Raw genomic sequence first — 20240 nt, forward strand, 5'->3', positions numbered from 1 at the left:
TTAGGTCGCAGGTAAAAACACTTTCGCTCTTTTAGGGTCTGCTGTCTGGAATCCTTTTTCCCCTCCCCCATATCGTCATCCTCGCTCCCCTTCTCCCCACCATTTGCCTGAGCTAACTTCCGAATATGCCATTAGGCCCGTTCTTGTCTTCAGAGTCTATGAGCTTCTTTGTTGATGCATCTTCTCCAACAGGGTGATGGATATTGATATTGATATGGATACGGATATGGATATTGTGAGTCTGCTACAGCACATGGACTGCAGCAGTTCAGGAAGGCTTCTCCCTGCTACCATCTCAAGGGCAATTAGGGCTGGGGGGATTAGGAACAATAAATGCTGGGCCCACCCGGTGACACCTATGAGTGAATACAAAACCACCCTCTTGATGAGTGATGGTTGGCTCAGTGATTTGTGCAAACATGTGGAAAGTAATGGGTTTTTGTTGACTTGTGTGCAAAATGTGGGATTAAGTGGCCGACTGGAAGATGGCAGGGTTTTAAGAAAAAAACCCAAAAAACTACAGATGCTGGACGTGTGGGGTTTTTTTTCCCCAAATCCTGACTGAAAGCTGACTGAATTGCTGTTCTTTCTGTTTCAGAGTGCCTGGGGACATTGATGAAGTGAATGCCCTCAAACTCCAAGTTGACCAGTGGAGGATCCCGGAGAACCTTGCTGACCCTCATATACCAGGTAAATGCATTTGTCGCTCAGGATTGGAAAGGGGGTGAGGAACGGGTTTGAAGGGCTGAATGGCCACCTTTTGTTCCCGTCATTTATCTCTGAGTTGAACACATCCTGTGCAAATGCCTGAATCAAGTTATTTCCAGTAGAGCCAGGGGTTTAGGTGCCTGTAATTTAGTGAACAATATCTAGACCTTCCCATAATAGACCTTTCCTAAAGCCTTTCCTAAAGTATCCTGCAATTCTTTATTTACATTGTGCACGTGCAACCTCTTGTGGTAGAAGAGGGTACTGCATATCCAGTTTTTATTCCAAGTTCAGTCACATATTGGAGAAATAGAGGGGTCTGGTGGTTGTGCACTCCAATGTTTTTCTTCTCTCTTCAAGATGCTGCCTGACCTTTGATTATATTTAGCATTTTGCATTATTTCCTTGTCATGTTAATTAGCAACACTCCCTCACCTAAGATGACACTCCAGTCCACTCCTGAGGGAGTGCTGCTCTGTTGGATGTGCTGTCTTTCAGAGAATGTGTTAAACTGAGGCTCCATCAGCCTGTTGGGGTGCAAATAAAAGACAGCCCATAGTTAGTGTCGGAGCAGTTAGCCAATGTTTATTCTCCGAACAGCGGAAGCAGACAGACTGGCCGTTATCATGTTGTTTGTGTGCTGTGTATGAACTGGGTATTTCCCGTACCAACATTAGACTGCTATGGTAATATATCCCCAGACCCTCCAGTTTAATGCTTTAAGGACATGGTGACATTTAAATTCAATGAATACAATTCCGGAGTTTTGGGCTCTTAGGGTGCGATGGTAGCGTCACTAACTCAGAGCCAGGAGACCTAGATTCAAGTCCCACCTACTCCACAGAGGTGTGTAATAATGTCGCCAAAATAGATGTTTCAAAATGTCTGAATTCTAAAACTGGTCTCAGCGATGGCCAGAGCAATCATCATCGATTATTGTAAATACTCATCTGGTTCACAAAAGCCTTGTCGGGAGAAAAGCTCTTCGCTGTGGTGCAGAATGGGCTGTCCTTGGCCGTAAGGGCCAGCCAATGAAAGGAGAAATCAAAGTGTTGTGTTACCTGAAGAGCACTTGGTCCTTTTGGAGGATGGGAAAAAGTTCCTGATTGAATTGGATCGTGACAGCAAACTGAATGTAAATAATTTTTTAGGTATTTTGGACACACCACAGAAACACAGGAAGGCATTTTTATTTTCTGATGCAGGACTGCTTTGTGAGCACCCTACCTGGCCTCACACAGGGTCATACAGCACGGAAACAGGCCCTTCGGGTCCAACCAGGCCATGCCGAACGTAATCCCAAACTCGATTAGTCCCACTGCCTGCTAAACCGTTCCTATTCATGGACTTATCCAGGTGCCTTTTAAACATTGTAACTGTGCCCACATCCACCACTTCCTCAGGAAGTTCATTCCACATGTGAACCACCCTCTGTGTAAGAAAGACTTGCCTCTCATTGTCTTTTTTTAAATCGTTCTCCTCTCACTTCCAAAACGAGCCCCCTAGTCTTGAAATACTCCATCCTTGGGGGAAAAACACCTACCGTTAATGATGGCCGTACCCCTCATTATTTTACAAGGGGCCTTTTCCTTTTCTCATTGGGCCTGTGTATTTTTTTTGCCCCCCTGCAGCCTCACTCCTGAAACTGTGGTACCGAGAGCTGGAGGAACCGCTGATCCCTCAGAAGTTTTATCTGCAGTGTGTGAACAACTACGAGAATCCAGAAGCTGCTGTTGCTGTGGTTGCTTCTCTGCCTGAAATAAATCGCCTCGTCCTTGGTTACCTCATCCACTTTTTACAGGTGAGTATACCTGGGTGGTCAAAGATTGGCCACGTTACCCATCGCTCCCTGGCTTTGAGAGTTGTGCAGGCCAGGTGGATCAGCCATGGGAAATGCAGGGGCAGGGGATTGTTCTGGGTGGGATACTCCTGTTCGGAGGGTTGGTGTAGACTGGTTGGGCCAAATGGCCTCTTTGGGGGGGTGGGGGGAGCGAAGAGCAGAGGCAGATTCCATGTGCATATTTCAGGCTGAGATAGATTCTTGATCCGTTGGGGAATCAAGGATTACAGGGAAAGGGTAGGAAGGTGGATGTGAGGAATGTCAGATCAGCCATGATCCTTCTCCTATCTCTTCTGGTCTCATTGAAGGACCAAGACAGGCTCAGTGGGCCAAATGGCCTTCTCCTGTGCTGTAAGTGCTGCACCAGGCACTGGGGAATGGATACGGTATCCGTAACTTTTCATTCCTCTGTGTTTGGACATGAATGGCTGTGTTTAGGATAACTGGTGGAGGTGGAGGGAGAACAGAAAGCAGTAGGAAACAAAACAGGGGGAAGCGTTTACATTCACATACGGGAAAGGCTGTCGGTGAAGGTTGGATTGTAACTTTCCAGGGCATTGATAAATCCTGCGGGGAAACGTTTTTACAAGAGGGCTAAAGGGAGAAGTGCAGATGGGGTGTCTGGCTAACTGGAAGTCTCTATCAGAGAACCTGCATATGTGTGATGGGTCGAAGGACCTCCTCTTGTGCTGTATTCTTCTGAATATAATTCTGTCTCCTGCGTTGGCAGTATCTGCCCTCTCCTGTTAGGTCTGCCAGCCTCCGGCACTCCTATTGCCCCTCCAGGTTCAGGAGCTCTCATGCCCCTCTTAACTGGGTGAAACTTTGGCAGATAGCTTCATGATGGGCATCCACCCCCTCTCACATCTTGATTGGAATCCCATATGCCCAGATCCCTGATCTTCAGACTGGATCCCTTCAGGCAGCCTCAGAAAGAAGCCAGTAAGATCTTTCTCGGATGAAGTTTATTAACAACTGGGTCTTAATATCCTTGAAAGGACCTGTGTTCCTGACTTTGACACTGATTTTCCCAGACGCCTTTATACACGGGAAAGCTCATTTTTATCCTAAGAACCAAGCGACCAGGCAGTCCCTGGCAGGAACATCCTTGGCTTTTCTGGGCCCTTTATCTGCAGTTGATTAAATCAAGGAGACACGGGTTAGTTCAGTTCACAGAGTGCGTGGGATAAGTGAAAATAAAAAGCCACAGCTTCCCTTTGCTGTCACGAAACAAAACGCTTAAGAATTGGCGTTCTGAAAGAAGGGGTGAGCTGTTAACTTTTCTTTTCTCCTCTCTGAAACAGATTTTTGCACAGCCAATCAACGTGAGCAAAACCAAGATGGACGTCAACAACCTCGCCATGGTGATGGCTCCAAACTGCCTGCGCTGCCAGTCCGACGACCCCCGGATTATTTTTGAGAACACGCGGAAGGAGATGTCCTTCATCCGCCTGCTCATCGTGCATCTAGACACGAGCTTTGTCAAAGAAGAGTTGTGAGAGATCAGAGGTTCTGGACTGTGGGCCCAAGCGGCGAGCTCTTGTCGGCCTCTTGCCGCGGTCCCTTTGATGGTGTGGTGCGTGCGTTTGTACTCGGTTCTGCCTGCTTTTCCGGTGGCTGGACAATCACTCGTTGACGAAGAAATGTTGCCTCAAACCAGTCCCTGGAACAGTGACCACGCAGATCCATCCGTTTGTGCTATTGAATCCAAGTCATGTTTCCCTCTGTCGATGGTGCAGACCAAAGGCGGGGGAGATGCTGGGGCTTACTGTGTCTGAGATGTTATGCATGCAGTTTGTGTTCTCAAAACCTTGCGCCAATAATGATAATTCGAGTCTAATAGTTTGCGTGTGTGGGTGTAATTCTCTTTTTTTTTTGCACTGGTCAGAGTTAAAAAGATGCCTCATGACAGAGATAACCAAGCCATTGGTTGGATTGGGTTATCATTGCTCCTCATCCCCACCTTGCATTATCCAGCAGCTACTGCAATATTCCACCTTCCACTGCGTAGTAATGGAGGGAGGCGCAATAACATTGAGGCTTTGTGGGGCGGGGGGGGGAAAGGGGGGGGAAGAAGAGGCAGTTCGGGGAGACAGGAAAGCTGTCAATCTGAATTGTTGTGTGACTGAGCATCGAAAACAGTGAGGGGAGCTGGAAGTGGCTGTGTATGTGTGACTTTTTATTTTGTTTTCTTTTGTAAGAAAGAAAACGCACACTTTAAATAGACATTAACAAAGGTGTATGTGTGTCTTTTTTTCTTCTTGAACAAAGCGAGACATTTGCTTGTTTTAGTTTTTTTTTAAAAAAAAGCCCTCTTCCCTTTCCAGTGCCCTGTACTAATACTGAGCTCTGACTGTGATTGCTCAGGAGGGAATCCTCACAGCACGATTGTAAAACTCCAGCTGATGTTTCAAATGCCTTGGTAGCTGATGATGTAGTTGAGTGATTGAGTTTTTCAGTTGATATTGTTCTAGGAATTTTTTTATATTTAAATTCATCTGTATGATGCGGGTATTGCTGGTTAGGACAGTGTTTATTGTCCAGGAGAACGTTGTGGTGAGCTGCCTTCTTAAACCACTGCAGTCCTTGGAGTGTAAGCAAAGGAAAGTCAATGAGTGTCCTCCCGATATTCAGCCACCACAGAGGGCATTTTCAATGGTATGTGGCAGACAGTGACTCTGCTGCATGCAAATGCATGTCAAAGTGCATTCCATATTTGATTTTTATTGAATCGGTTTCCCAGCTTGGCCCAGTCCCGGGGGAATTCATCACATGTCCAGCGGCATGTACTCTCATTTTCAGCTGATGGACAATCCCGCTTCATCATCAATACCCTCGGAATTCAGGGATTTGCAACTTTTCACAGCCAACTGCGTAACTAGCCTTCAGTTCACGGCAGTACGAGGTTCTGAAACTGAAACTGAAACGTGCTGCCTGTGTGAAATACCCTTTGCTATGACAATCAGGGGGCTAATGATGTAATACCGAGTGAACCATACTAGAGTTTCAAAAGGCCTTTTTTTTTATTTATGTTCAAAGTACCTGGAAAGTGATGCGAGTGTTTGTCTTGAAGGCTAATTATTTCACTTCTTGATTTTTCTCTGGTAGACTGTTTGGAGTCTCACTGGAAACAGAACAGCCATCAATGTCTCTTGTTGCCAGAATATATGGCTGTAGAAAAAATAAAATAACCTTAGCCCCATAACCCACAGGAGTCTTCAACGATGCGATTGACGGCCTGGAGTCTAAAACTATAATAAAACAAACGTGCTCGGAGATTGCAGAAATCTCATACGAGGCTTCCACAGTCCCATCGTGACATTCAAATTGGATTTAGTAATTAAGGGGAACAAAGGCCCAGTGAATGTGGACATTTGCTTCGAATTAGCTCTCAACTTCAGGCACATTTTCAAGTTTAATCATTGCCACTTGAAACTGAATCAATTTACATTTTGATAACTGGATATCTTAATTTTCCAATTAAGGATGAACAAAAGCCATTATTAAATAGATTAACTGAGATGAGGCCCTGTTTGATCCATTGAATTTATGTTTAATGTAATAAGGAATGTTATTATTTTTAGTATCCAGTAGACTTTGAGAAGGCCAGATGGTGAGGTCTGTGGTCCTGCATGTCCATTATAAACATTTGTCCCTCGTTCTCTCCATACTTGGGTTGAGTGGGTGAAGTGATCCAGTTTGTACCCAGTCCCATGGGCACTCAACATGACCAGGTCTTGAGGAGGTACAAATGGTTCTGAGATGGGGTCATGCCAATTTAGTGCCTGTTCACTCTCTTGCCTTTCCGTCTAGTTTCTGTATTGGACTACTCGGGCTATACAGTGGAATTATACTCCTGAAGCTGGTCTTTTCCATGCAAGATTTGAAAGCAAAATGTGAACTTCTCATGAGTTTGCGTTGAGGCTTGGTAATTTCTCCCATTTGAAATTCAGCTTGGAAGGTCCACAGCACTTACCTGCTAACCTGGCTGTGATCACTCTCTCGGGGTGAGAAATTGTTTAGCCCTTGGAAAGGCTAAGTCAAATCCAAACTCTTCCCCCTCCTCCCCTCCCCATTCACCGTTGAGCGTTTATTGCTATTTTTCTGCAGTATAACTAGGCCAGTTTTACTAAACTATGGTTTCCTGTCTTCTTGATTGTGGCTGATCATGTGGCAGCTGTCCAATTTTTTTGTAATTATTATTTTTAGAATGTGGTTCATTGCTGAATTGCAAATATCTGTCTTGTGCCTAAAACATCTGTGGATGAGGGCTCGTTCTCTGAAATTGTGTTGTAAGTTTTGAGTTCACTTGTTAGTTCCAACTCCAAGGCGTTGCTTTCAGATTTGGAAAATCGGAAGACGATTAAAAATTGTACACTCGGATCTGAATAGACAGGTTCTGATATTCCACGTAAACAGTTGCTTTCTGTTTTAAGATGAGGCTGAGTGAGACATTATCTTTGTTATTGCTTCCTCACTAAGGTATTCTAGACCAAAAGCTAATGCTGTGAGGTACCATCAATATGACAGATCCCATTTAAGAATGAGGTTTATTACGTTCACTGAAGTTGCTGATCAATTGTATTGCAAATGCAAGAGTGCCAAATTTCAAAGGATCACAGTGGGATGATTTGGTATTCTTGCATTTGTTCAGATAGATGCAAGACAAAATGCTTTGGCATTGTGTGTGTCTCTCTCTTTCCCTCCTTCCCGCTCTCTCTGTCTCTGTCTCTTTCTTCACAAACTCATTCTCTCACACCTACTCTATCTGCTTCTCTCTCTCTCTCACACTCACACACACACACACACACACACTCGGCCTCTTTCTCTCTCTCCTCCATCGCTCTCTTACACCCACTTACTCTCTCTTTCTCACACTCACATGTCAACACACTCTCTCTCGCTCTCTGTCTCGCTGTCTCTCTCTCTCACTCTACAGCAATATTTAAGTTCTGTGCTACCAAGTGACTCTATGTTGCAAATATTTAATTTTGAAATCAGTTGCCTACAAGTGGCCTGGTTCTGAGGCCTTGCCAATTAAGCCTATGCCTTAACAGGAGAATGATTAAAAGTTGACCAGTCTGATAATGCTGCTAAAACTTTAATTCAAACATTTCTCACCCCTTCCACCGCCCACCAATCTAGTTTATCTGGTTAAACGTTTAATGTATGATATTTCTTTTGCCTGTAATTTCTGTGGTTTTCCCTCCCACATTCTCCCGAGGCTAATGTTGATCTCGGCCGCAGAGTCTAGTTTCAGCAGTTGTTAAGATGTCCTATTTTTATAATAAAAAAGATAGCTTTTCCAAAAAACATCTTTCTGAATTGCAGCTTGCTCTATTTATATATTCCTCTTAAGTTTATATTTCTGCTATATAACTGTACAAAATATATTTTAGAATTGTTCTTCACATAAAGGAATGTGTGGTCTAACCTTCAGTGAGAGGATGTGTTATCAAAAAGGGAAAGTGTCTGTATAATTATGTACAATTAAACATTGATGATTATTACAGTTGTGCAGCTAATTATCCTGGTAGAACATCTTTTTTATCTTTTGCCAGACTGTACACTTTTATTAGCAGAAGGTATTTTACCTCCTCCCCTTTCTCATCCACCCTCATTACTCCCTACATTCTTGTTACTCCTCAAGAACTTGTTACTGCCAATGCCCCTGTTACTCCCCGCGATCATGTTACTCCCCATGCCCCGTTTCTCCCAGTGCCCTTCTTACTCCCAATGCCCCTGTTACTCCCTGTGCCCATTACTCCCCACGACCCTGTTATCCCAATGCCACATTACTCCTCGCAAACCTGTTACTCCCCGTGCCCGTTACTCTCTCTGTGCCCCATTATCCTGCCCCCATTTGACCCCCACCCTGACCCTCATCACACCCCAGCTGGAAGCCTTTTCTATCCCTGGGGCTGAATGATCTATCCCTACACCTTGTGTTAAGGTGGGGGTGGGGGGGGGGTCAGGCATGAGCCCACAGCATCTAAACACTGGTGTAACACAGCACCATATGGAAGCCTGATGACAGATTGACCAACCATGGACATTTTCTTCAGTGCCCCCTGACCTTCCCACTTTCCCTGGAAAGATCCATTTCCCGCTGACCCATGCATTGAAATCGAGTGGATCAAGATACCTCATAGTTTTGCCCTCCCAGTGACCTACCAGGCCAAAACCACCTGCCATTGCTATGTAGAGCCGTGCAGAATTGAATCTCCCCTGTTTGGTTGCTCTTGTGGGTGGCATTCACTGCCTTGAAGTCAGGTTAGTGGATTGAGCACAGCAATTAGTCTTAGTGGTCCTGGGCCAGAGAAGTGGGGAGGGAGTTAGCCTTTTACTCCTGGCTCTGATTGAGTAAGCCCCACTAGAGGTGTGCATGTGTAAGACGCTGGTTCAGGACTGGTCTCGATGGTCTCTGTAGCTGAATAGCTTCCAAGGCTGAGGAATTTCCTTGCCCTCACCCATGGCGTGGGCCGAATAGAGCAAGGTACCAAGTACGTGTCGCTTTCCCTTGAGTCATCAACATGGCCCCCACCCTTTGCCAGGCGGGAGTTGGTGCTTTTAGGATTGGAGGAAATCAAAACTCCGTCGATGCCCTTTTAAAATGTCTCATTGCACCGTTGGTGGGAACTAAAGCAGGCCAGTCAAACGGCCACATAGTTTGAGGGTGAGATTATTTGTATAATCCACCTCGCTGACTGAAGAACCTTTCTGGGTCTTTGTGCTGCCTCGTGCATTCTACCGTTTTATCTTGGTGAAGGGTTGAATTTTAACTCGGGCAGGGCTGGAAAATCTAGGGGATCAGATGGATGGCTGTTTCACAGCCCACTGATTGGGTGAGTGTTAACAGTCTCCCCATCTGTCGGGGAACTGAAGGGATCAGGTGAAGTGTCAATTACAGCTCGCCTGCTTCCAGTCTGTGCGGAAGGTAACATTAAATGTAAATTTAGGATTGCCATCTAATTACTCAGCTGAGGATCTTAGTTAAAATCAGGCCCACCCCACTCCCCATGTTGCTGACTTTATGCCCCCTTTGATTATGTAAAGTAATTCAATTCTGCGGAGGTACTAAACGGACAATAATTTACATTAATTTTGTGTTCCTGCACATAATACAATATCTGGTATTACACTACTGGAAATTTGTAAATATAGTTTTGTTTAAATATTTCTGTACAAATACAAAGGATTCTTTGTGATGGACAAGATTGCCCCAAAATTGGTGCTGGGGAAAATTAAAGTCACTGAAAATAAGCAGATGGCTTGAGTAACAATAGAGTTAAAATTAAACCTCTGAATATCCAGGTGGTGGGAATACACATAGCCATTGTAGCTTTAAAGAATAAAAAACCTCATTTATTCATTTTCTTTCCATTTCCCCACCAGGTATTTACTTAAATATCAGTTGTACAGTCTGAAGGGAGGTTGAATATGGCTTAAATAATAAACTCAATGTGGAATTGACTTTCTGAATGAGTAAATGGGGAAAGGGCTTTGCCTGTGTGTGCATTGTATGGAAGACTGTCTTATTAAAAGCAAAACCAAATATGTAACCACTCTTGAATCTGTTTCTTTTTTGTACATTGTGCTGTCTGAAATATGCATTAGTGTTAATGTGTAAAACTGTGTTGTAAACTTCCCTGTAAACATTGCTGTTCATGTTTTGTTTTTTGTAATTGTTTTCTTTGCACTTGGCTTCCCTTTCATGCTGTGATATGTTAATGCTTTTCGACAGGTTGTATAAAAGCAGAATAATTTTTTTTTGTGTACACTGGATGTTTCTTTCCGCAACAGAAATGTAAATAAAAACTGCAAAATTCTGACCTTAAAAGATCTTGAATGTTTGCTGTTGTGAGAGTCCAACGTTTACAGTTAGAGCATTAATGTTCACAAGTGGAAATGTGTGTACACTAACCATAAACAAATACTGCTGTTGTTAAATGTCCAAAATAAATGACTCTTCATTTTGAATTTCTCCATGTATTTTTTTCGTGGGCGGCATGGTGGCTCAGTGGTTAGCACTGCTGCCTCACAGCACCAGGGACCCAGGTTTGATTCTAGCCTCAGGCTGTGTGGGTTTCCTCCGGGTGCTCTGGTTTCCTCCCACAGTCCAAAGATGTGTGGGTCAGGTGAATTGGCCATGCTAAATTGCCCATAATTTTAGGTACATTAGTCAGAGGGAAATGGGTCTGGGTGGGCTACTCTTCAGAGGGTCGGTGTGGACTTGTTGGGCCGAAGGGCCTGTTTCCACACTGTAGGGAATCTAATCTAATTAGTGAGTGCTGCGGAACCAACCTCTGCCACCTGAACAGTTGAAATAGAGAACATGCACCAGTGCTGCTTTCTACTCTGTTAATTTTGTTTTAACTTGTACCTTATCAACCTGCATTCTTGATAAACCAATAAAAGAAACTACCGTGATGTTAGAGTATTTAAGGTATAATCGCGAGGTGTATCCGAACTAGCTACTGTATCAATTACACAGTGTATTTTTACACTGATTTCAAGAAGTTCATGTTTTGACATCGATTTTGTTTTTGAGGATGTTGATGTGTCGAAGTTTTGCTTGGTCAGGGTTTAGTGCGGTTGGCGTTATCTCTTGATCAACCTGAATATTTGATCAGCCAGCACACTCCTGCTCCGGTAGGTGCTGGTTAATAAAAGGTTTGCTGTACATAGGTTACACAGGCCCTGATGGAACACTCAGTCCTCCTTTCTGCTCTAATATAAACATTCAACAAGTTTGACAGCTCCTGGAGGGGAATCTTTCTCTTTAGATATTTTAAATCTGCTCACAGCTGTTATAACACACCTCTGGAGGAGGTAGGATTTAAACCAGGGCCTCCTGGCTGAAAGTTTGGGACACTACCACTGTGCTACACCAGCCCCCCTTTTCATTCAGGGACTAAAGTTCAATTTGGTTGAAAGTGGTACAGAATGGCAGGCTCACTGGTGCAGTACTGAGGGAGGATCAATGGTCTTCAAGGCTTGATGTATTCCTTGTTCGCGCATGCATTCAAGTTTGCGAGAACACAACCCACAGTGTACATAAGTTCCATCAGTGTTTTCTGTCAATTGCGAAGAGAGGATTTACTTGGTCAATTATTAATCTCTGGGTCCAGATCAGTTGAGAGGAAGGGAATTCCTGCTAAGTCATTTAAGGAGAAATAATTTCAGACCATTGGCATTGATGATGAGCGTAGAGGATGGGAGGTGCTGACAGTATGATTAGATTGGATTCTCTACAGTGTGAAAGCAGGCCCTTCGGCCCAATCAGTCCACACCGACACTCCGAAGGGTAACCTACCCAGAACCATTTCCCTCTGACTAATGTACCTAACACTATGGGCAATTTAGAATGGCTAATTCACCTGACCTGCACCATCTTTGGACTCTGGGAGGAAACCCACACAGACACGGGGAGAATGTGCAAACTCCACACAGACAGTCGCCCGAACCTGGAATCGAACCGGGGACCCTGGCGTTGTGAGGCAGCAGCGCTAACCACAGTCCCGCCCCATTAGTTAAAGGCTCAAACTGGACAGAGCGTTGCCCTATGAGGACAGATCTCAGAAGAGGTTGATTGTGTTGGGAAGGTGACAGAGGGATTGAGCTGAGCTGGGCAGAAACACTCACTTTAAAATCAGAAGATTGAAGAAAGAGAGGAATTTGGTGACAATCTGATCCTTAGGGAAGTGATACAGAGCAGACTGTGGGTTCATTAGTCTTTGGGTCCTGAAGGATCCCATCCTGGAGTGTTCGAGGATGTTGCTAATGAGGTAGCAGATACATTGGCATTAATTTTCCAAAAATTGTTAAGATTCTGGAAAGGTTCCATCATGACAGGAAATAATAACGAACAGCAAAAGTAACTCCTCTATTCAAGAAGAGTTTGGGGGTGGAGAACAGAAAACTACAGGCCAGTATTACTTAAATGGAAAATTAATTCAGATTTCCAGGTGCAGAGGGATCTAAGTGTTCAAGTTCATAAGTCACAAAAAGTTGCAATGCAAGAATAGAAAGTGATTAAGAAATCTAATGAAATGCTTTTGCTTATTAGGAAAGGTATTGAATATAAAAGTAAGGAGATTACACCTGACTAAACAGGGCATTGAGAGACCACATCTTGAATACTGTGCACAGTTTTGGTCTCCTTGTTTGAGGAACAATGTAAATACATTGAAGATGGTTCAGAGGAGGTTTACGAGATTGAGACCCCCGATGAGTGTGAGGTATCCTCTGAGGAAAGTTTGGACAGATGGGAATTGTTTGCACTGGGGTTTGGAGGAGTAAGGAGTGACTCAACTGAAGTTTCTAAGATCCTGAACAACTTTGACAAGGTGGAAGTGAAAAGATTAGATTCCCTACAGTATGGAAACAGGCCCTTCGGCTCAACAAGTCCACACCGACCCTCCGAAGAGTAAGCCACCCAGACCCATTTCCCCCTGACTAATGCACCTAACACTATGGGCAATTTAGCATAGCCAATTCACCTGGCCTGCACATCATTGGGCTGTGGGAGAAAACCGATACAGACATGGAGAGAATGTGCAAACTCCACAAAGGCAGTCACCTGAGGGTGGAATTGAGCCCAAGTCCCTAGCGCCGTGAGGCAACAGTGCTAAACTCTGAGCCACCGTGCCACTCCTAGGGGATGTATCCTCTTGTGGGTAAACTAGGGGGCACCGTTTTAGTACTCGGTGTCATCTTTTTTGGATAGTGATGAGGAGACACTTTCACAGGTGCCTCTGGAATTCTTTGCCTCAGAATGTGGCGGAGGTGGAGTCAGTGAATATTTTAAAGGCAGAGGTAGGTAACTTCCGGTTCGGCAAGAAAATCAAAAGTTATCAGAAATAGGAATGTGAGTTAGAATACAACAGTTCAGCCATAGACTTATTGAATGGCAGCGTAAACTCAAAAGGGCTGAATGGCCTAACTCGTGTTTGTAGGTTTTCAAACATAAATACGGTGCATCATTCTCCTCAGTCAGGCAATCAAAACCTTCCTTTCATCTTTACCAGTCAAACGACTGAGACATCCTGTCAGGGAAACTTTAGAATATTCCTATGCCCTCAACCTCCAACTACATTTACTTATAATTTGGGATTGTATCTTTTAATTGTAAGAGTATTTAGGGGAGGCAATGGCCCAGTGGAATTATTGCAGGACTGTTAATCCAGAGACCCAGGTAACATTCTGTGACACAAGTTCAAATCCTACCACAGCAGATGGTGAAATTTGAATTCAATAAACACATAGAATTTAGAGTCTAATGATGACTATGAAACCATTGATAATTATTGGTAAAAATCCTATCTAGTTCACTAATGTCCTTTAGGGAAGGAAATTGTCATCCTTACCTGGTCTGGCCTACATGTGACTCCAGAGACACAGCAATGTGGTTGACTCTTAACTGCCCTCTGGGCAATAAATCCTGGCCCAGCCAGTACCACCCTCATTTCTGACTGAATTTTAAAAAACCCAGACCCTCATAAATAAAAAAGAATCTCTTAACTGTATAAGTGACCTGACAAGATGCCATAGATTTAGTGTAACTTCAGTCTTTAACTCTATATCCCTAAAATTAAACCCAGTGGTCTGTTTGCATGATAATTGCTTTGCTCACCAGTAATGCTGCCTTTTAATGAGTATTCTCCTCTTTCTATGAATATTGTGGGGAGAGATTCCTCCCCTTTCTCAAACAGTGTTTGATGGTCTAGACTGGAGCACGCTTCATAAACTGGAATTTGAAATGAGTGAACACTTAAGAAACAGTGAACACTCCTTGGAGTGAATGAAGTTAAAAATCTCACAACACCAGGTTACAGTCCAACAGGTTTATTTGGAAGCACACTAGCTTTCGGAGCGTCACTCCTTCATCAGGTGGTTGTGTGAATGAGTTGCTCTTCATTCTTTTCTTGGGATCTCAACTCACCTTGCAACTCTGGGTTTGTGCTAAAGCAAATGGATTATCTATTGCTGAGAAATTTGAAATATTGAATAAGTTAAACAAGAACTGAGTTGAATTTAAGCAGAATTTATCTGAAGGCACCTTAAAAGTGGACTTTGAACTGCTTTGACTATTCTGCTGATGTGAATTATTTTATTTGTTCATGGGATGTGGGTATTGCTGGCTAGGCCAGTATTTCACAGAATCACAGAATTGTACCAGTGCAGAAAGAATGAATAAATTAAAAGGTATATTAACATATGGTCCCTTCCCCTCCCTTGCCAGCTTTCCTCAGGGACGATTCCCTTCAGGACACCCTCGTCCACTCCACCTCCACATCCAACACCTCCCCATGGCACACACCCATGCCATTGCAGAAGGTGTAACTCCTGCCCAGTTACTCCACCCCCTCCTCACTATCCAGGCCCCACATACCCCTTCCAGGTGCAGCAGCGATTTCCCTGCACTTCACTCCACCTAATCTCCTCCAATTGCGGTTCACAATGTGGTCTCCTCCACACTGGGGAGAGGAAACGCAGGATGAGTGACCATTTTGGGGAAACACCCATGTTCTCTCTGAGTTTCCTGTTGCCTGCCACTTTAACGCACCACTCTGTTCAGTGGCTGGTATCACTGTCTCAGGCTAGCTGCAGGGCTCCAGTGAAGCTCAGCGCAAACTGGAAGAACAACACCTCATTTTCCACTTGGGGACCTGCAGCCTTCAGGACTTAATATCAAATTCAATAATTTTTGTGTCTCCTAAAGCCTTTACCCATCCCTGAACCTAGGCCCTGTCATGATATGGGCTGCCTTATCTACTCACTGTCCCCGTTATTAGATTTTCTCCTTCCTTGACATATGATCATCCATCTTTAGTCTGCATGTCTTTTTCTCTCTCTCTCTGGGCTCAGTCTTCACTTATCCTGTCACTCCTTCCCCATCACTCCTTCCCCATTCACCTCATCCCCTGCCTTCAGCATATTTATCACCTTTTCGAATCTGCTACTAGTTCCGAAGAAGAAATGCTGACTCTGTTTTCCGTTCACAGATGTTGCCAGAGCTGCTGAGTTGTTTATAGAAATCATAGAATCCCTACAGTGCGGAAACAGGCCATTCAGCCCATCAAATCCACACCAAGCCTCCAAATAGCAACCCACTCAGACTCACCTCCCCATCCCAACCTATCTATGCAACCCTGTATTCCCCATGGCTAATCTACCTAACCTACACATCCCTGGACACTACGAAACGTCTCCTGCTTGTCCACCTATATGTATACACAGACATAGAGATGTCATATATATACATGAACAGTCATGTGTATACATGGATTATACACATGTATACACGTGACTATTCATGGATACAGACGTGTATACACAGACATGCATATACACCGACACAGACATTCCTATACACTGACAGTCATGTGTATACACGGGCACTGACATGTGTATACACAGACATTCACGTGTATACACGGGCACTGACATGTGTATACACAGACATTCACGTGTATACACAGACATGTATATAAAGTCATGTGTATACACAGTCAGTGATGCATATACATAGACACTGATGTGTATATACAGTCATGCGTATACACGGACACTGACATATCAAAAGTGGGCGGCACGGTGGCACAGTGGTTAGCATTGCTGCCTCACAGCGCCAGAGACCCGGGTTCAATTCCCGCCTCAGGCGACTGACTGTGTGGAGTTTGCACATTCTCCCCGTGTCTGCGTGGGTTTCCTCCGGGTGCTCCGGTTTCCTCCCACAGTCCAAAGATGTGCAGGTCAGGTGACACATGACCATGCTAAATTGCCCGTAGTGTTAGGTAAGGGGTAAATGTAGGGTATGGGTGGGTTGCGCTTCGGCGGGTCGGTGTGGACTTGTTGGGCCGAAGGGCCTGTTTCCACACTGTAAGTAATCTAATCTAATATAGAATATGTACATACAGTCATGCATATACACGGACACTGACGTGTGTATATACAGTCATGCTGTATACACAGACACTGTCGAGTATATACATCCAGTCATGTGTATACACGGGCACTGACATGCGTATACACAGACCTTCATGTGTACACATGGACACTGCCATGCTTATACTCACACATACTTGCCTATACACAGACATTCGTGTGTATATACGGTCAGTCATGTGTATACACGTCATTAACATGTGGACATGAACACACGTTTATTGAAGACACGTGTCTCTTTCTGGCACATGGTACCCTCTCCATTTCCTTGTATCAACCTCCTGAGACGTGCGCGTGCGTGAAGGCAGCGGCCGGTTCCGGTGACGAGGGTGGGCTAGCAGCCGGGAGGACGGGCTGAAGGGCCTGCCGGGGCTTTGGTGGTTGTGGGGGGGGGGGGGGGGTCGAGGAGCAGGGTGCCCGGCCGCGCACGCGCTGAGGGGTGGAGGAGGGAGTCTCGGCGCGGTGTCCGCGAGGCGGGTACACCCAACCCTGCTTCTCCCTGACCGGCGGCGCGCCCTGGCCAATGGGCAGCGCTGGATTGGCGGCGCCGGCCAATGAGAGTCGGTGGGCGTGGCCTGCTCGGTGCCCCCCCCCCGGTGTTCGGTTGACGCGCGGGGTCCGTGGCCGGGTTGTTGTTGTTGTTTTCAAATCCGAAAAATAACAAGAAAATAAACCCCCCCCCCCCGCTCCGAGCCCGCAGCCCCCCAACCCCCGGGCACTTTGCAAGCCGCCTCCCTTTGCATCGCCGCGAATGCAGCCGGAGCCCGAGCTCTGCCTTTGGATGCGATCTCGGAGAAGCCGGGAGAGAGAGATAATCAGGATTTTAATCTTCTCGGGAGTTTGGAGGCAGCAGGAGGTGAAATAAAAAAAAACAGGAGTCGTCACAGCTTCGAGCAGCATGGACACGGCGAGGTGAGAGTGACTAACGGGGTCAATATTACCCCCCTCCCAGGGGCTCCCGGGGGTAGGGGGTAGGGGGGGGGGGGGGAGAGGGGACAAGGTCCTGCCCCCGAGGGTGTGGGGGGGCAAGAAGGAGCCCTCTCCCCGGGGGGCGGCGGCGGCGGGACAGTGAAGCCACCCGCACCCAAAGGAACGAAGCCGCCGGCCAATTGCCGCTGCATTTGGAGGGAGCCCCTTTTTCGGGGGGGTTAGGGGGTGGGGGGAGATGGCCCCGGCTGATCGATGGTGGATGGATGGATCGAGCGACCGGTGATTGGTTGATTGGCTCGGGGTTTGTTACATTCTCAATGATACACCGAGTGTCATCGGCAACGTCACAGAGAGAGTGATACACTGGCGCCGAGCGCGGGAACTGAGGCCGCACCCCGTTCCTGGTCAATACCCCATCCCTGGGTACACACTCCCTACCCATTCCCCCCCCCCCGGGTACACACCTTCCTGGTAAATACCCCATCCCCGGGTACACACTCCCTACCCACCCCCAGGCTACACACCTTCCTGGTAAATACCCCACCCCCTGGGTACATACCTTCCTGGCAATTATCCTACATCCCCCCGGGTACACACCTTCCTGGTAAATACCCCACACCCAGGAACACACTCCCTACCCAATCCCCCCCAGTACACACTCCCTACCACCCCCCGGACACACACGTTCCTGGCAAATACCCGGACCACCTAGGTAAATACCCCCATCCTGGTAAATTCCCCTCCCAATCATACAAACCCCTTCTCCCAGTACGTATTCGGCTTCTTCGCTAAATACCCCACCAAGTAAACAACTCCCCTCCCCCGCAAACACACCCACTAACAAATACCTCTCAGTAATCCCCCCCACAGAAAAACCTTCCAGTAAACAACAACACGTCACCCCCCCCCCCACGTCCCCCAGTAAACAAACCCACATCATCCCCCCTGTCCCCCAGTAAACAAACCTACTTCACCCCCCTGTCCCCCAGTAAACAAACCTACTTCACCCCCCGTCCCCCAGTAAACAAACCTACTTCACCCCCCTGTCCCCCAGTAAACAAACCCACCTCACCCCCCCCCACATCCCCCAGTAAAGAAACAAACCTCACCCCCCCCCACGTCCCCCAGTAAACAGAACCATCTCACCCCCACGTTCCCCAGTAAACAGACCCAACTCACCCCCATCCCCCAGTAAACAGACCCACCTCACCCCCCGTCCCCCAGTAAACAGACCCACCTCACCCCCCTGTCCCCCAGTAAACAAACCCACCTCACCCCCCCACACCCCCAGTAAACAAACCCACCTCACCCCCCCATACCCCCCAGTAAACAAACCCACCTCACCCCCCCACACCCCCCCACACCCCCCAGTAAACAAACCCACCTCACCCCCCAGTAAACAAACCCACCTCACCCCCCCCACATCCCCCAGTAAACAAACCCACCTCACCCCCCCCCCACATCCCCCAGCAAACAAACCCACCTCACCCCCCCCCACATCCCCCAGTAAACAAACCCACCTCAACCCCCCCCCACACCCCCAGTAAACAAACCCACCTCACCCCCCCCACATCCCCCAGTAAACAGAACAACCTCACCCCCCCCAGTTCCCCAGTAAACAGACCCACCTCATCCCCTGTCCCCCAGTAAACAGACCCACCTCACCCCCCCGTCCCCCAGTAAACAGACCCACCTCACCCCCCCCACATCCCCCAGTAAACAAACCCACCTCACCCCCCCCCCACACCCCCAGTAAACAAACCCACCTCACCCCCCCACATCCCCCAGTAAACAGAACCACCTCATCCCCCGTCCCCCAGTAAACAGATCCACCTCACCCCCCCACATCCCCCAGTAAACAAACCCACCTCACCCCCCCAACATCCCCCAGTAAACAGAACCACCTCACCCCCCCCAGTTCCCCAGTAAACAGACCCACCTCATCCCCCGTCCCCCAGTAACCAGACCCACCTCACCCCCCCGTCCCCCAGTAAACATACCCACCTCACCCCCATCCCCAGTAAACAGACCCACCTCACCCCCCGTCCCCCAGTAAACAAACCCACCTCACCACCCCCCCCCCCCGTGTCCCCCAGTAAAGAGACCTACCTCACCACCCCGTTCCCCAGTAAATAGACCCACCTCAACCCCCGTTCCCCAGTAAACAGACCCACCTCAACCCCCCCCCGTTCCCCAGTAAACAGACCCAACTCACCCCCCTCGTCCCCCAGTAAACAAATCCACCTCACCCCCCCCGTGTCCCCCAGTAAACAAACCCACCTCACCCCGCCACGTCCCCCAGTAAATAAACCCACCTCACCCCGCCACGTCCCCCAGTAAACAAACCCACCTCACCTCCCCACGTCCCCAGTAAACAAACCCAACTCACCCCCCCCGTTCCCTAGTAAACAAACCCAACTCACCCCCCTACGTCCCCCAGTAAACAAACCCACCTCACACCCCCCACGTCTCCCAGTAAACAGACCGACCTCAACCCCCCTGTGTCTCCCAGTAAACAAACCCACCTCACCCCCCCGTCCCCCAGTAAACAGACCCACCTCACCCCCCCGTCCACCAGTAAACAGACCCACCTCACCCCCCCGTCCCCCAGTAAACAGACTCACCTCACCCCCCCGTCCCCCAGTAAACAGACCCACCTCACCCCCCCGTCCCCCAGTAAACAGACCCAACTCACCCCCCTCGTCCCCCAGTAAACAGACCCAACTCACCCCCCTCGTCCCCCAGTAAACAAATCCACCTCACCCCCCCCCCCGTGTCCCCCAGTAAACAAACCCACCTCACCCCGCCACGT

At 47.2% G+C, this 20240-nt stretch overlaps 2 protein-coding genes across 6 annotated transcripts in view; both read left to right on the forward strand.

The window, feature by feature from the left end:
• LOC140462878 (rho GTPase-activating protein 39-like) overlaps positions 1 to 4597 on the forward strand; it is a 203923-nt gene extending 199326 nt beyond the window's left edge. For all 5 annotated transcript variants that reach the window (XM_072556292.1, XM_072556294.1, XM_072556293.1 and 2 more), the window contains 3 exons: positions 599 to 690; positions 2340 to 2509; positions 3853 to 4597. In XM_072556292.1, the coding sequence (XP_072412393.1) occupies positions 599 to 690; positions 2340 to 2509; positions 3853 to 4047 (457 nt within the window). In that variant the 3' untranslated portion in view covers positions 4048 to 4597. The remainder of the gene's footprint in view (positions 1 to 598; positions 691 to 2339; positions 2510 to 3852) is intronic.
• Positions 4598 to 17106: 12509 nt separating this feature from the next.
• LOC140462879 (PHD finger protein 20-like) overlaps positions 17107 to 20240 on the forward strand; it is a 93432-nt gene continuing 90298 nt past the window's right edge. The window contains exon 1 of the mRNA XM_072556297.1: positions 17107 to 17410. The gene's annotated coding sequence lies outside the window, so the exon portion shown is untranslated. The remainder of the gene's footprint in view (positions 17411 to 20240) is intronic.

The sequence above is a fragment of the Chiloscyllium punctatum genome, chromosome 37 (assembly GCF_047496795.1).
Source record: "Chiloscyllium punctatum isolate Juve2018m chromosome 37, sChiPun1.3, whole genome shotgun sequence".
Classification (NCBI taxonomy): domain Eukaryota; kingdom Metazoa; phylum Chordata; class Chondrichthyes; order Orectolobiformes; family Hemiscylliidae; genus Chiloscyllium; species Chiloscyllium punctatum.